Genomic DNA, 17131 nt, shown 5'->3' with positions numbered 1-17131 from the left:
TTATACCATGAGATGTTCCAGGCAGCATAGTTGGATACTTTGTAAACCACAATGGCTTGAATGAAACTTACATTGGGACATGCATCCTCTCCTTTTTGACCAACCAGGATATAAATCAGCTCTCCTTTCCTCAGCAGAAAGTCACCAGCTATGTAGATGCCGTGCGATCTACTTATAGCCATAACACTTCGGCCGCCTGCTGCACCAAAGGCTGTGATCCTAACAAACGCACACAACAGAAGAACAAACAAAAATAATCATAATTCATTCATATCATTAACTGTGGATGAATTTTATACCAGAAATGACTCAGAGGTTCCATTAACATTTACACACAACAACAAACAAATAACAAGCTAAATGAAATTGGAAAACCTACACGTTCTGTCAGCGTCCTTCAATAATAATAATTGAGCTTCAAGGCACGTAAGCACAAGTATGCACGCATCCATTCAATATAATGCAGACACATAAAAGCAAATACATCGATTTTCATAGCACAGGACGCCCAGTTCAACTGTCCCAGTTTTACCAGCCAGAAAAAAAACATTGATTGGTTTTTGGGAGTGCTTCGATATTGCTCTTCCCTGGTGGTCATGCTTGGTGGGGAGAAAATGCTGCCTGGTGGTAGGTAGCTACGTCAGCTGTTTGCCTAATGACTTTTGGGAGATGTAGAGCACACATTCATCTCTGTGGCCGTCTGCCAAATTCATTTACTGGCACTGTCAGATAACCAAGATGCATTAAGGCCACAATTTTGATGTTTGGAGGCAGAGAGTGTTTTTCTAAAAATTCTGGGACATGTGTCATGACTGTTATGTATTTAAAGACTCAAGACTCAGCAGGGCTGAGTGGGAGGTGAGAACTTTTTCGAAGTCGAATTCAAGATAAATGCTTCATGTTTTCATAAAATGCCCACAGGAGAGATATTGATTTGGCCTAAGATGATGGATACTACATATTGCATTCTAGCGTAAAACACAGGACAATGTGCTCAGGCTGATTGTTGATGTATTTTTGAAGCCTTTTTGAAGATTCTCTCCTCTGCTCCTCTGCTCTTTTGAGGAACCTTGATGCCCTGCTGATGCACACAAGAGAGGAAGAAGTAGGCGGGAGAGAGGAGTGCATAGTTATGAAAGAGATGAGATGCTCAAGACTGTGGCTGTGCTCAGGAAATACAGTTTTAGTGTGAGATATACAAGTATGTTTGTTTTTAGCATACGGCCAGTATTTCAAACACATGCCCTACATATAAGCCTGTCGCTATAACAATTTTGAAAATGTTATATATATATATATATATATATATATATATATACATATATATATATATATACATATATATATATATATATATATACATATATATATATGTATATATATATATATATGACCCTAGTGAGGATAAGCGGTACAGAAAATGGATATATATTAGACTTTACGCCGATTTTATCAGCCTTATAGGTATCGGCCGATAATTAGCATTTTATGCTGATCGATTTAAATGTCATAATCTGCCGATCCGATCAAAAGACCTTAACTCCGCGTCGCCGCGTGCACAGTATATTTGAATCCAAAAGGTAGTTTATTTTTAGACTTGTCGCGTGTCTTTTGATGAAGTACTGTGAATATCTGACGGCCAATGAAGTTATTTAAAAAAATAAATAAAAAAAGAACATGTCTGTGGTGTGGGACAGACAACACGTTTGAGACAGGCAGCACGTAATGCCCAGATCAAACTACAAGACAAATTTGTTCTTTCACGATTGTCAGATCGTGAAAGAACAGACTATTACTGCAATAAAATCTTGTATTCCGACACCACCGCATCCCGTTTTTTGGGCTTTATCTTATCTAAGCAGGCAATAAAATGTAATGTAGGCTAACAAAGCTACTGCTAGCACGAACGGTTGTACATAAACATGCTGCCGTTCTCTCGAATCATGCTCTAAAGTTTCAGTGTGGTCGAAGTAATTTATTTACAATAAGTTAGCACCCTTTATTTCTGTCATGTAATGTTGGTTTGAACTGACTGATTAGAATACACGATGTGACTATAGCAGTGATTTCCAACCTTTATGGAGCCAAGGAACATATTTTACAATTGAAAAATCTCACGGAACACCAACAAACAAAAATGTCACAAAAGGTGGATACATTAATTACTGTATGTACTTCCTGCTTTCTAATAGAAGACCATTCATTTGTTCTGTCTGTCACTATGCCTCACTGGCATAAATAGAGGAACAAAGATACATTATTTATTGTAAATATAATTTTTTGAGCAATTAAGTACACAAGTATATACAGTAAATGAACAGGTCATTTAAATAGACACATTCCTCCATCTTGTGATCGGATCAGTGATCGGTTATCAGTTTTTTAAACTCTGTGATCGGCCCCAAAAATCCTGATCGTGTAAAGCCTAATATATATATATATATATATATATATATATATATATATATATATATATATATACACACACACACACACACACACACACACACACACACACACACTATATATATATATAGGGCCAGGTTACTTTGAATAGTTTTTTTTCCTTAAAAAATTAAATCACCATTTAAAAACAGCTTTTAAGGGTCACTTGGGTTATATATGTCTGATATTTACATTTGTTTGATGATCTTAAAAATTTAAGTGGGGAAACTATGCAAAAATGTAATAATTTGAGAAGGGGGGCATAACAAAAGAGAAGCTTTTTACAATGACCCCAGGGACTGAGCCTTTGACCTCTCTCTTCTAAACCGACACCTATTCTCAACACAAATTTTGAAGAAGAAGCGTTTTTGAGAAATGCTCGACCTGATCAATCGAATATTCATTTTTTTCTTTTGAATTAAGTCACATTTGATCATGCTTTGGATCTTCAGACTTTGGAACGTTTTTACTTACCATATATTGAGATTTTGAATGTAACCAACTGTTTTCCCTGAACTGATGTTTTTGGACTGCTTTGGTTTTCATGTTAGAGGATCGGCTTGGAATAGTTTATCTCATTTGTGAGTGAGTAGATGTTTCACATGCAGTTCCTTTTTGTGAATTTTTTTATTTTTATTTTTATTATTTGATGCTTTTGCCCTTGCTAAATCTTTGTCTGATTATGGAAAAATGTTCCTTCCTTTCATTTTAAGAATAATAAGTGCAGTGTTATCCATGTTAGCAGACATAATCACACATTACACAGTATGATTGTTTTACTACTATTTTTGAAAGGTTGTTTTGGCTATAATTTAAATAACAACAGGTCCTGACTGTCACATCAAGACCGTCTAACCTTCCTAGGTCAATTCCAAGTGCAAAAGCTCGTGAGAGAGAGAGCAGCTATAAAGTAGCTATAAAGTAAGTAGATGTCACCTGACATCTACTGAGGTTACTCTGTCGAGTTGCGGCCTAACGTAAGCGGGGCCGACGCTTCATAAGCAGCTGTGAGAACCAAGGCGAATCTTTCTTGATACTGGCTTAAGCAAGCTCCCGTTGGTGGTTATGGTCAACTGTGTAATATGCAGGGACAACGGGGAGCGTTAACCGTTTAAACGGAGAGCCGATCAGGACCACCATAGTGCCTTAGGTACAGGGGAGCCTGGGGTAAAGAGCACACACACACACACACACACACACACACACACATATATATATATATATATATATATATATATATATATATATATATATATATATATATATATATATATATGCAAGGTCAATTGCTTTGTTTTTGTTGTATACTGAAGACATTTGGGTTTCAGATCAAAAGTCCAGCTTTTATTTCATGGTATTGACATCTAGATGTGTTAAACAACTCAGGACAGAGCACCTTTTGTTTGCAGCCACCCACTTTTCAAGCAAAAGTATTGGAAAAGACATGATTAAATTAACTTAAAGTGAATAACATTTAATATTTGGTGGCATAACCCTTACTTGCAATAACTGCATCCAGCCTGTGACCCATTGACTTCACCAGACTGTTGCATTCTTAATTTGAAATGCTTTTCCAGGCCTTTATTCAGCCTCTTTCAGTTCTTGTTTGTTTCTCTGGGTTTCTCCCTACAGTCTCCACGACAGGAGGTAAAATGCATGCTCTATTGGGTTAAGGTCCGGTGAATGACTTGGCCAGTCTAAGCCCTTCCACTTTTTTCTCCCTGATGAAATCCTTTGTTGTGTTGAAAGTGTGTTTTGAGTCAATGTCTTCTTTATATTGCCTGACAAAATGGTTGTCCAGTCTCTGCATACCACAAGATGCAAACCACTCATCAGCAAAAAGAGTCAGAAGGCCAGATTGGATTTTGCAAAGTACAGATATGAGCCATAAAAGTGTTGGAACAAAGTTTTATGGACTGATGAGACCAAGATTAACCTCTACCAAAATGATGGAAAGGCCAAAGTATGGAGAAAGAAAGTATCTGTTTATGAGCCACACAAGCTCATCTGTGAAGCATGGTGGAGGTAATGTCATGGCTTGCTGCCTGCATGGCTGCTTCGGGAACGGGGTCACTATTCTTTATTGATGATGTAACTCATGATGGTACCAGCAGAATGAATTCTGAAGTCTACATAACCATTTTGTCTGGCAATTTACAGAAAAATACAATCCATTGGGTTGTGTACTTGTCAACCACAGCAAACAGAGTGCGAGTATTGTTGAAGTTCTTACTGAGGATTTCAGAAGAGTGTTGCTGTCGAGCCCTGACTAACTCTTGGTTAAAATTCCAAAGACTGTCTGTAGAGGTCATAGTCAATTTGGAGTTTAGTTTTTCTCCACTTACGTTCTGCTTTCCTACACTTTGATTTAGAGGTCTTTGCCATCATTGTGCTCCTCCACAGTGTTCGAGTTCGCCTCTAGATTGCCTAAATTTTAATCGGAGCGACTGCATTCATGACATTGGAGATTTTACAGGTGAAATTATCCAAAAGTTCATCAACTGTCTCAGCATTCCCAGTTTTCGGCACAAACTTAGTGGTGATACTCTCATTTATGTACATTTTCTTAATAGACATAGAGGTTGTCTGAACTATTGGAAGAATCTGCAATTCAAAGAATACACAAAAATTGTCAGAAATAGCCATATCCTTAATACCAATTGATATAATTTCAACATCCTTAGAGATGACCAGGTCTAAAATGTGACCTTGAGTGTGGGTTGGACTCTTAATATGTGGAGATAGGTCAAATGTGTCTACTATAGCAGAGAGTTCTTTAGATTTTTATTTCCATGTTATTGTCAACATGAATGTTAGTCTTCCGTTATGACAAAATAGTTGTAGTCAGTACAAATAACTCACAGCAGTTCTGAAAAGTCCTCCATAAATGTTCTATTGCATCTAGGAGGTCCATAAATTATTAAAACAATAACCTTTGGGTCACCTTTAACTAAAAAACAGATATTCAAAAGAGCTAAAATCACCCAGTATAATTTCTTTACACTGAAAGAATTACTTAAAAATAACAACAACACCACCGCTTTTTTTCCCTATTCGACACTTGTTCATAAAATACAAATTTGCTGGTGTTGCCTCATTTAAAATGGTATTACAGCTACTTTCTGTTAACCACGTTTCATTTAGTAACAAAAAGTCCAGCTCATAGGTTGTAATGATGTCATTAATCAACATTGATTTATTACCCAGTGACCTGATGTTGAAAAGAGCTAGTCTCGCAGAGATAACTGTGACAATGGTTTGATAGATTCACATTTTATCCTCACTAAATTTGTAGTTCTACTTTTTTGTGCAATATTTCTTTGACTGACTTTCTGTACCTTGTAATTACAGGGATCTGCCTGATCTCCATTTGAGTCTAGCTTATTCTGCAAAAGACCCCGCAGATATCAGTCAGATTCGCAGATAAGGTTCTTCATGGATGGAGGAGGGGCCCTTCACATCTTAGTGGACGGTGGTTTAAGGCTAGGGGGAATGGGAGAAAGATCTTGGCGTGGTGTACGTTGGATTCCAATATTGACAATCGCTTTCATCCTGTCCGTCACACCTAGCAGTGAATTAAGGCTTGTAGAGACTGAGTTTTGCGTTGGGATTTGCTCCAATGGGCCAGGGAGGGGTGTGGGAGATTCAACGTGCTGGCTCATCTCATTTGTCATTCGCTCTTCCGATTGTTTGGATGACGCTGATGAATCCGTCTGCGCCTCGTGTCGCCTTATCTCATGTTCCTCCAATTGTTTGGGAACAACTGGATCTTTTTGTCCTTCAGCCTTGTCACCAAGGCCAGTGTTTTCTTGTTGGGATGCTGAATGATGGACACAGTAAATAATGTTGGCAGCCAATACCTTAACACCTTGACTATTTAGACAGAAACCGTCTGCCTTGTAAGAGGTCTGCACTCCCAAAAAAATGCAGAAATTGTCAATGAAATTCAAGTAAGGGTTATGCCACCAAATATTAAATGTTAATCACTTTATGTTAATATTATGTTATGTTTATTGTCTGTTCCAACACTTTTACTTTTGCTCACTTGAAAAGACAAACAAAAGGTACTCTGTCCTGAGTTGTTTAACACATCTAGATATAAATATCATGAAATAAAAGTTGGAATTCTGAACTTTTGTCTCATATTCATCTTTTGATCTGAAACCCAAATGTCTTCAGTATACAAAAAAAAATAAAATTGATTGAAGTAATTGACCTTGCCGTTCCAATACCTTTGGAGGTGACTGTGTATATATATATATATATATATATATATATATATATATATATATATATATATCCATCCATTTTCTGAGCCGCTTATCCTCACTCGGGTCGTGGGAGTGCTGGAGCTTATCCCAGCTATCTTTGGGCAGGAGGCGGGGTACACCCTGAACTGGTTTCCAGCCAATCACAGATTAGCACATTCTGAGGACTGGTTAGCACATTCTGAGGACCGGGGTTCAAATCCTGGCCCCGCCTGTGTGGCGTTTGTATGTTCTCCTCATGCCTGTGTTGGTTTTCTCTGGGTATTCCAGAAGTAAATTTTGCCATGTATACCGTCATTCGGAATAGAGCCGGGAAAACCTGTCTGCGCATGCTTCGCCTTGACGTAAATGCATGGGGACGTCATCGCAGCTCCCGATGGAGCTCGTACGCCACGGAGATCTTGTTTTTAACTACTTTTATGTTGTTTTTATCAAGTGTTTTTTCAATAAACGTACACAATCTCAACTACTGTGCTGAATAAACGAGGAACCTCCATCTTGATAAATGACGTGACAATCACGACGATGTGCGCATGTGTCATGGCTCTTCCAATTAAATGTAGTATACATCATGTACACATCCGATCCGAATAGTTCACGTCACAGGTAAACAGTTGTCCAGAGATCCTCTGTCGGAATTATTTAAATCGGAAATTCAAAAACAAAGGCTCCATCTAAACTGGCTACTGTGTGGTTGGTCCGCCAGCCCTTCACCTGTCAATCAAATATACCGTGACATTCGCTGTTGTCAACTACTGGCTGAAAAATATTTGCCACTGAGGTTAAGCTTAATAAACAGTAAATTGAGTTAATTTGATGTGTAATCAGTCACATTGGTAATACAGGTGGAATAAAATACAGAAATTAAACTAACCCCAAGCTACTTTGCACCATTTTGTAGTTATTCTGGTACTTGCTGCAATGTTTACTCACTATGCGTGGAGCACGTGGTTGAAGAGTAGGAGGCTCTTTTCTTGGTCGTCTCAGACGGGAATAAGGTAGTTGAAACGTCGGGGAAGAAGATGGACCAAAGGAAGAAAACCGAAAAGGACTACCAAAATGAAAATTGATGGTCATGCTGATTCGGGAAGTTGCGCTCAGAACATTTTCTGCCATTGGACTTGCTGGTGGCCCACGCTTTTACGCTTGGTTGAGAGCGTAACTTGCGGGTGGATCAGAGGTTTCTCTAGTCGCCTAGCGAGGCAAAAAGGGCTACGAAGACAAAAGCAGCATCGCAGCTTAGCGCCAGACTGATCCTTCCTCGTTGTCTAGGGAGAACCACATGATGACAAAGACGAAGGGGGTGGGGATGGAAGCCAAGCGCAGAAGCAAAACCAGGAAGCAAGAGAGAGAGAGAGACAAAGGAAGGATCTGACCTTTATACCTCTGAGACACGCCAGAAAAGAGCTCATGTCCCTGACTTGGATTTCTGTTCTAACTTTCTCAAGTGCGCGGGTCACGCCCTAATCACGAGTGAACTCCGCACATTTTCAAAAACGATTCCCAGCTTTGAAACTGTCTCAAGCAGAGATTAAGTATATGAAATGGATCTTGTTTCAATTTTAGTTCTGGCATATCAAATAATATTGTTCAACACAATGTAATTTCATACTTTTGGTTTAAGACACATTTGTACAGTCTTTCGTGAAGAGACTCATCGGCAAACCTGCAGAATCAACATACCACGTCCGTACAGACGTGGTATGTCCTTAACTACATTGTTCATTCTCAACACATAATGTATGGTCACAAGAGGTCCATCTTGCAGTGTTTTTGGTCACCACTGGGGGTGCCCGTGCTCTATCGATGAGGGATATCTGGCATCTATGAGTCTGTTAAGAGCATTTTGAGGGCTGATAGGAGAGGTATTGTGTCCAGTTCAACAGTCATTAATAATTTTCCTCCCCCAGCTGTGGTTCATGAGGAGACACCCCAGACCTTCTGGGGCATTTTGGGTCGTCTCCACAGAGAAGTCTATTTTTTTTTAGATTTTAGGAGGGGGTAAGAACAAGCTTAATCTGGTTAAGTGTCCATTTGATTCAACACACACATCCTGTCGGCTTGTCAGGGGGGTTCGGGAGGGGTCTTCTGAATAGATTTACACAAGGAGGGCAGGCCAGTCTTTTGTAGTCTGTGTGGCGAGTCGCTATCCATTACAGTAGCTTCAAGCTACGTACTAATATTTTATTGGTTCATGTTGATGTCATTCTGTAACTTGTTTGGACTATAGTGCCAAGAAATGTGTACAGTTAAGCTAATGCACTTTTGTACTGTGGAGAAGTAATATTACTGCTACTCAACATCTGCTGAGAGTAACAAAGTAAAATTGCAGCTCTGATTTTTATAATGAGTTCCAAAAACTACTGTATAAAGTAATACAGTATTATGTAAACATTTTCAACATAATGACTGGGTCCTACCTGTATGTGCCAGTTTCAGGGACCTGCCACATTTGAATGCCTTTGAAGAGTCCCCGAGTGCCCACTGTCACATTGATTTTGCTGCTTCTATAGGAATGGAAGCACTGGGAGGGAGTTGGACCTTCTGGGCCGCCAGCACCACAGGTGTTAAAAATCCATTTTTTGGCTGAACACCAAGAAGAGAGGATAACATTTAAGATTAGACAGACATACTGTATCTCGATAGAGCGATTAAGAGACAGGAATGCAATGTAAGCAATGCCTAATGCATTGAATGCAATTTATCTTACTTACCTACTCTAAATCACACATGGATGAATATATAATTAATTACTGCAAGGTGAGGATGTGAGTTGTATAAGGTACGTTTAGTCATATGAGAGTCCATTATTGTAATATTAACAATGGAAGCGAATGTCCCATGTGTCACACTCACTGAAAGAGCTCTCACTGAAATTAGCTTGAGAATATTCTTGTCATGGCGGCACGGTGGCCGACTGGTTAGCACAGGACTGGGGTTCAAATCCCGGCATTTGCATGTTCTCCCCGTGCATGCGTGGGGTTTCTCCGGGTACTCCGGTTTCCTCCCACATCCCAAAAACATGCATGTAGGTTAATTGAAGACTCTAAATTGCCTGTAGGTGTGAATGTGAGTGCGAATGGTTGTTCCTTTATATGTGCCCTGAGATTGGCTGGCCACCAGTTCAGGGTGTACCCCGCCTTTCACCCGAAGTTAGCTGCGATCCAAAATCAAGCATGGGAGTCAAATTACTGTAATTAAAAAAGATGGATTTGCATGACTGCTTGTTTTTGTTCTCCTCACACTAAACCCAAAGTAACAACAACAACAACACAACAGCAACTACAGCTAACTGTTAGATAAGGAAACAATGAAGAATTTCAACTTCTCAACGAATAAGCAATGAGCTAATGGCAGAACCGTCTCTGCATGAAGCGGAAGGGGGGCAACATCTGCTTGAAGAGCAAGTTGAAAGAGCCAATTGGATTGTTTCAAGCAGTAGTCATTCTATTTGATTTGGAGCCAGTTTTCATCTAATCCACGGTGCTTGGATTTGTTGTCTGATGTTGCGTGAGCGGAACTTGAACACCTTGATATGAAAATGTGCTGCGGGTTCAAAGAAGATCACGCTTGTACACACTGCCTCACTTTTGCAGATGATCACTTTTGGAAATGTTATATTTTGTATCAAATGGTTATCTCTGTCACACGCTCACACATGTGCACACCCACGTGTGGGAAGAGAGAACTCATATTGGGGTTATTGATGCATTCCCTCCAATACAGAGTGAACTACCACAATCTCGGATTACTTTTCCAGTAAAAAGCTAAGGATGAGTACATTTTAAACAGAAGAGGAGGTGAAAAGCGATTGCGTCTTTTGCCAGGATACGTGCAGCATGGACGCAGATAAAGAAGGAAAAGCCAAAGACGAAAGCGTGTGCAGGTGAAGTTGGGGTGAGTAAAAAAATAGTGCAAGGAGAGCAGAGTGGGATCAGAGGCAGCTGACAGAAAGACATGGTGGTTTGGTGAAGGGGCAAACACCTGAACTCACAAAGTGTCAATAAATAAAACCTCTTAGAAATGGGAAACAAATGTAACATAAAAGATGGTGTTGAGATATGCTGATAGGGAAAGATGAAGGACAGAGGAAACGAGGCGTTTGTTGGGGTTAATCACGGAGTGTGTCAAGGGAAGAGAGGAGGTTTGTTGGAGTGACAGGCTGGCTGAGTTAAAATCCCCATCAGGCCCAGCACATGGCAACACATCAGGCCCACAAGGGGAGAAGGCAGACACCCGGCGAATGTTAAGCACTCTTGACTGTCCTCAGAACAGTCAACTGCAAATTAAACATCTTTGCCCTCTACGGTTACTATCTATGATAACAAGGACAAGAGTAGTGATGATCTCGGTCAGTAGGTTTTATTGGAAGTGAAATTTCTTTTTTTTTTTAAATGTCATACATCCTCCTCAGAATAAAGTCAAGACTGAAGCCTCTAATCCAGCTCACACTCTTGATACATCATCGTAGCATGTAAGCAGGTCAAACCTGCCTGACTCTCCTATGAACAAAACAAGTCAGCAGCTTGCGTTCCAGACTGACAAGCCAATGCGCAAGAAGCACCCCAAATTAGCATATTTCTATTTGGCTCTTGTTCTTACTCATCTACACCTTTTCAGCATATTGAATAGTACATGCCGGATTGGCGGCGTGCAGAAATGATTCACTGGCTGCTACATCAATCTGGGATTTCATCTATTTGGGGAAACATCGTTTTACTGATCTCATTAGACCACTAGCAGGAACCCAAGTAAATGATTTGAAATATTTGATTTATGTTTTTTGATTGATCTGATTTCCTTTGAATGGTCTCAGCACATTACTAAACATGTTGCCACTGAAATACAGTGGAACTTCCAAATTCGATCGTGGTACTATTAGGAGTTTACCCCCACTAAAATATTCCTAAAAAGTCACAAAAGCCTGGTGATTGCATGGCTATCGTCTGATTTCACATCAGGCTTCATCAAATCTTGTGAGACTTCAGCTCATTGAGATCTAAATGATTAATTTTACTGATAAAATAATAATAAATTAATGAATTCCATACACAAAATAATTTTACCAAGCAGATGCATGTATATGGCCTGTAATCAAAATCATAATGGATATCAATGAGCATACAAATGATCAGAGAATTTTGCCAACAAAGAACAGTTTATAGCACACACAACCAACAATGTTGACAATAAGTTTCTTAAACATGAAATACAGATGAAGCAACCACAAAGTGCAAGATGGGTTCTTATGTTGCCTGCCGAACAGCAGAAAAGTTTTTCATTCTGACAGTACCTATAAAACACCACTAAGTGACAAAATTGTTCTGCAAACATCTTCCTGTCTCCTCTTCATTACATGTGTCAAAGGGTGAGTAGTTTTAGAGTGACAAGTGCATAAAGGAGCACAAATAAACACAGAATAGATGGCTACAATATGGCAATAAATAGCCGAGTGCACTTTGTTCTCGTTCATGCTGTGAATATAAAATGTGCTGCTATCAGATGTCTGTGGGTGCAAACTGCCAACAATTTACCACAGATGTCTGTTAAATCAATGATCTAATCTTTTTACCTCATTATAATGATATTCGAGAATGCTTTGGGCCAAAAAGTAACCTGCTTAAATGCAGACTGAAGGTTGGATGGCTTTCATATCACATGCGAACCGCTATACAGCATTTGGAACTGTGGCTCCGGTTAATTTGGTCAGCACCAGAGTTCGTATGTTGTGTTCACGCCTGACCAACTGAACTCATGGAGGGGGCAAAATGACCTACAATTTGATTAAAACAAACTAAAAGGTGCAACCCCTCCCTGAGCTGGCACCTTATCGTGGTGAAGGGGTTTGTGTTTCCCGATGAACCTAGGAGGTAAGTTGTCTGGGGATTTACGCCCCTGGTAGGGTCACCCACTGCAAACAGGTCCTAAGTGGGGGACCAGACAAAGCACAGCTTAAGTGACGTCTTATGATGATAAAAATAAATCAGAACTAAGAACTACTGTAAGTTTCCCTTGTCCAGACGCGGGTCACTGGAGCCCCCCTCTGGATCCAGGCCTGGAGGTGGGGCTCGAAGACAAGGGGCATGGTGCCTTGCCGGGCCCCATGGGTGTATGCCCGGCCGGGCACCGCCCGAAGTGGTTACGTGGGTCCCCCTTCCCGTGAACTCACCACCTGTGAGAGGGGTCAAGGGGGTCCGGTGCATAGTGAGCTGGGTGGCGGCCGAAGCCGGGGCCTTAGTAGTCCGATCCCCGGCTACAGAAGGTGGCTCTAGTGAAATGGAATGTCACCTCTCTGGCAGGGAAAGAGCCCAAGCCTGGTGTGCGAGATTGAGAAATTCAGACTCTTTGCCATTCTGGAGTTGCCCATGGTGAGAGGCGCCAAGCAGGTGTGGGCGTACTTATTGGCCCCCGACTCTGTGTCTCTATGTTGGGGTTTATCCTGGTTGATGAAAGGTAAGCCTCCCTCCGCCTTCGGGTGGGAGGACGGGTCCTGACTGCTGTTTGTGCCGATGCACCAAACAGTATCAGAGTACAGGATGGTATGTTCCAACTATAGGGGGATCACACTCCTCAGCCTCCCTGGTAAGGTCTATTCAGGGCCTTTGGAGAGGATGGTCTCCCAGGAAGTGGAATCTTAGATTTAGGAGGAGCAGTGTGGTTGTCGTCCTGGCCGTGGAACAGTGGACCAGCTCTACACCCTGAGCAGGGTCCTTGAGGGTGCACTGGAGTTTGCCCAACCGGTCTATCTGTGTTTTGTGGATGGCGTTCGACAGCGTCCCCTCGGGGAGCCCTGTCCGGGGAGCCCTGTCCAGGGTGCTCCAGGAGTAACGGACTTCCTGCTACAGGCTGTTTGGTCCATATACGACCGGTGTCAGAGTTTGGGCCGCATTGGCAGCAGTTAGTCGGATTCGTTTCCAGTGAGAGTTGAACTCTGCCAAGGCTGTCCTTTGTTCATTACCTTTATGGACATAATCTCTAGGCACAGCCAGGGTGTTGAGGGGGTCCAGCTTGATGACATCAGTATCATGTCGCTGCTTTCTGCAGATGATGTGGTTCTGATGGCTTCATCAAGCCGTGATCTCCAACTCTTGCTGGAACGGTTCGCAGCCGAGTGTGAAGCGGCTGAGATGAAAATCAGCACCTCCATATCTGAGGCCATGGTCCTCAGTCGGAAAAGGGTCGCGTCGCCTCTTCAGGTCAGGGAGGAGATCCTGCCCCAAATGGAGGAGTTCAAGTATCTCGGGATATTGTTCACAAGTGAGGGAAGAATGGAGCGGGAGATCGACAGGCTGATCGGTGCAGCATCTGCACTAATGCAGACCCTGTATCGGTCTGTCGTGGTGAAGAAGGAGCTGAGCCGAAAAGCAAAGCACTCGATTTACCAGTTGATCTATATTCCTACCCTCACATATGGTCACGAGCTGTGGGTCAAATGAGTTCCTTCTGCAGGGTGTCTGCGGAATCCGCAACTCGACCTAGGATAAGTGGAGGAAAATGGATGAATGGATGAAAGGTGCTAGTGTGAAAGAACCTTACCAACAGCGCATTTAGATTAATCACAAATACGCTACGCTAATACAACAGCAACATATTTTTTCTGTAACTGACAAATACTTTTTTGTGGGGATATTAAATGAATTAGATAAGGAAATCAAGTCACTGTTCTTAACTAGAGCTTTCCAAAGGATAATAGCGCTGACTGTCAGAAAGGTGTTTATATTTTATATAACATTTAATGCTGTTTATTTGTTGTTTATTTCTAATACTTTGAGTTTTTCATGTGTATCTATAAGATGATAAACAGATTATTGTAAACACTGAGGGCCTGATTTACAGAAGGTTTGCACATGCAAAAACAGGCAAAAACTTGGTTGCTCATGCAAACAGATCTATTAACTGGACGCACTCAGCACTGCATCTGCTAAGTGAGCAAAATTGCTATGCAGTTCATTTTATGCATACAGGGAGGAGCATATACAAATACAGGAAGTCCTCGATTTACGAACGAGTTCCGTTCCTACGTTGGCGACGTAACACGATTTTCCGCGTAAGTCGGATTTCACCGTTAAAGTCGAAATTTACGGCGAAATACTTCTGTTCCGGGTATTGTCCCACGTGATTGTGACAGCAAGATCAGTGTGTGTGGGCGTGTGCGTCGATGTGTGATTGAGACAGGACTGCGAAGGAGGAAGGAGTGCGCGTCGGTGTGAGTGTGTATAGTAGTGTAGTGACGGCGACCGGCGAAGAGTAGCGATTAGCAGAGGACCCGTTGACGTTGAATGTGCAGAGCAGGTAATAAAGCCATTAAAGCAGCAAATCGGCGCTTCATGCCTTTATTGTTGCCGCCACCCAGGTCAACTGTGCAACGAGAGAAGGGAATTAACCCCTGCGTCTCCCAACCACAGTCAGGTGACCATAGCAGGAAAGGTTAACACTTTGTATAAAGAAATTAAAATACATAAAAATAAAAAAATACTTACCATTACTGCTGAGAGTGTGAAAAAAGGAGGGCGAAAAAGGCAAAGATACTCCCGCCGCACAAACACAGACAAGCACTATGCACTAGCTAAGCAGAAATACTATGGTGCTGGGACAAAATGGCGGATGAGGCACGGGCGTCGTAAAGTCGAAACGTTGTAGGTCGAGTGCGTCGTAACTCGAGGTCTTCCTGTAGATGCAATTGGAATATGCAATGTGATTGATTAAACCTGAGATTAATTGCGATTGTGTCAAGATCTGATGTTCATGGGACCCAGAAGCAAGCAGAGGCTGAAATGGTCGTGGTGAAAGGTTTATTGAAGTGGATATTAGGTGGATCCTTGGGGGCGTATTGGCAGGTCGTCGAGACGGGGAGCGTGCGGCAGGCGGTGGCGTGAGCAGGTGGATGGCTTGGCGGAGGAGGTCAGCACGCCAGGGAACACGGAGGGAGCACTGAGGAGAAGGAAGAACACGGAGGTCGGAAGGGTATCTAAGACTGGCGTATCTTATGTGCAAGTTTGAGAGGCGTTGTACCGCAGGAGAAACGCCAATACTCTGGCAAGGATTTCAGGGATCTGGCAGGCTTTAATGCGGGTGGTATTGAAAGCTGATTGGTGACAGGTGCGCGCCCGAGGAGGTGCTGATTACTGCGAAGAGAGAGGGGAAGGGAGAGAGAGAGAGGGCGAGAGGGGTGCAAAGCACCACCCGGGCTCCAACAGAAGTACTGCAGGCACAGCTCATGACAGATTGTTGATTTTGTCATACTACGTCTGAAAGACAGGTGCAAACCGGAACTCACAGTGGTACCAGCTTAGCAGAGTCAAAATGAGAGGTGGCGGGGAGAAGATGCTGCTGATATTAATACTTTTGAAATGCCAGAAACAACAATTATCACAACATATACTACTCTATTTAGCTATCTAATTTTGGATGCTTACTTGGACCCAGTCACAAGGAGTCGTCCCATATCACTTACGACAAAACTCTATATTTCTTTGCCATCTTGGTCATTTTAGTGCACTCTTACAATTAGTGTTGATCCAGATCCAGTCCGCCACATCATTTTATGTGGCCAGCAAAAGCAAATAATGTGCTTTGGCTTCATGTTTCTTGCTAAAATACCAAAATTGCAAATTATCTTCACTTTTAATAACATTGAGACATTGGAAGCATTTTTTTTTGTTACCAATCCCCCCTTCAAACTGAAGAATAGTTGAACATTTACTCATCAACGTTTACTGGCTTTTGATTTCAAAACTACTGTAGTTACCCATCATTTTGTGTGTGTGTGTAATAATATGAGTAAAACATACATTTATATGGATTCACATAACATCCCTACGAGAGAAACCATTGCAGGTTTGGCCCTGGGTCATGCCACCTGGCTAAACAGTATAAACATTTCCTAGCCAGACTTGTGAGTAATTAGCCACAACATCACGTGTGTTTATGTGGCTAAACATTTGGCCACACTTAGCCAGTCCTCGTCACTGGGAAGCCGATAAGCTTTCATGATCTGGACCCAGATAGGCCTTGACTATGTTTGCCTTTGGCCCCCAAATGACGGCCCTTGTTTGAGCAAGTGCCCCCGACAATCAATGACAATCAAGCTATGATTAGCAGCAGGTAGAAGGCAGGTAGCTAGCTGTGAGAAATAATGTGAATTGGAGGACGCATTGACCATCGACACTTCAAACATATGTCGCGTTAATAAATATGCGTGCTTCAATTCGGTGGCAAGCCGCATCGGGTCTTGTCTTCCCCGATGCGCTGCTATCCCGCAGCTTGGAAAGCCCATGAGCTTCGCCAGCAGCGGCTGGACGACGGCTTGAAGTATTTTACGAAGCGTGGGGAACTAAACCATTAAAATCATTCACACACGCCAGAATGAACGTGCTCACTTTAACTTTTATCAGGAAGGGCTTTTGAGTTTTGACACA

General features: G+C 41.8%; 1 protein-coding gene across 1 annotated transcript in view; it reads right to left on the bottom strand.

Moving 5' to 3' along the window:
• Positions 1 to 17131, bottom strand: part of alk (ALK receptor tyrosine kinase) — a 362245-nt gene that overhangs the window by 56248 nt on the left and 288866 nt on the right. The window contains exons 12-13 of the mRNA XM_061697428.1: positions 9134 to 9299; positions 72 to 219 (exon numbers count right to left, since the gene is read on the bottom strand). Coding sequence (XP_061553412.1) covers positions 72 to 219; positions 9134 to 9299 — 314 coding nt within the window. The remainder of the gene's footprint in view (positions 1 to 71; positions 220 to 9133; positions 9300 to 17131) is intronic.

Source organism: Phycodurus eques, chromosome 14 (genome assembly GCF_024500275.1).
Source record: "Phycodurus eques isolate BA_2022a chromosome 14, UOR_Pequ_1.1, whole genome shotgun sequence".
Taxonomy (NCBI): domain Eukaryota; kingdom Metazoa; phylum Chordata; class Actinopteri; order Syngnathiformes; family Syngnathidae; genus Phycodurus; species Phycodurus eques.
Note: the sequence above shows the minus strand (reverse complement) of the source record. Positions and strands in the feature narration are given on the sequence as shown.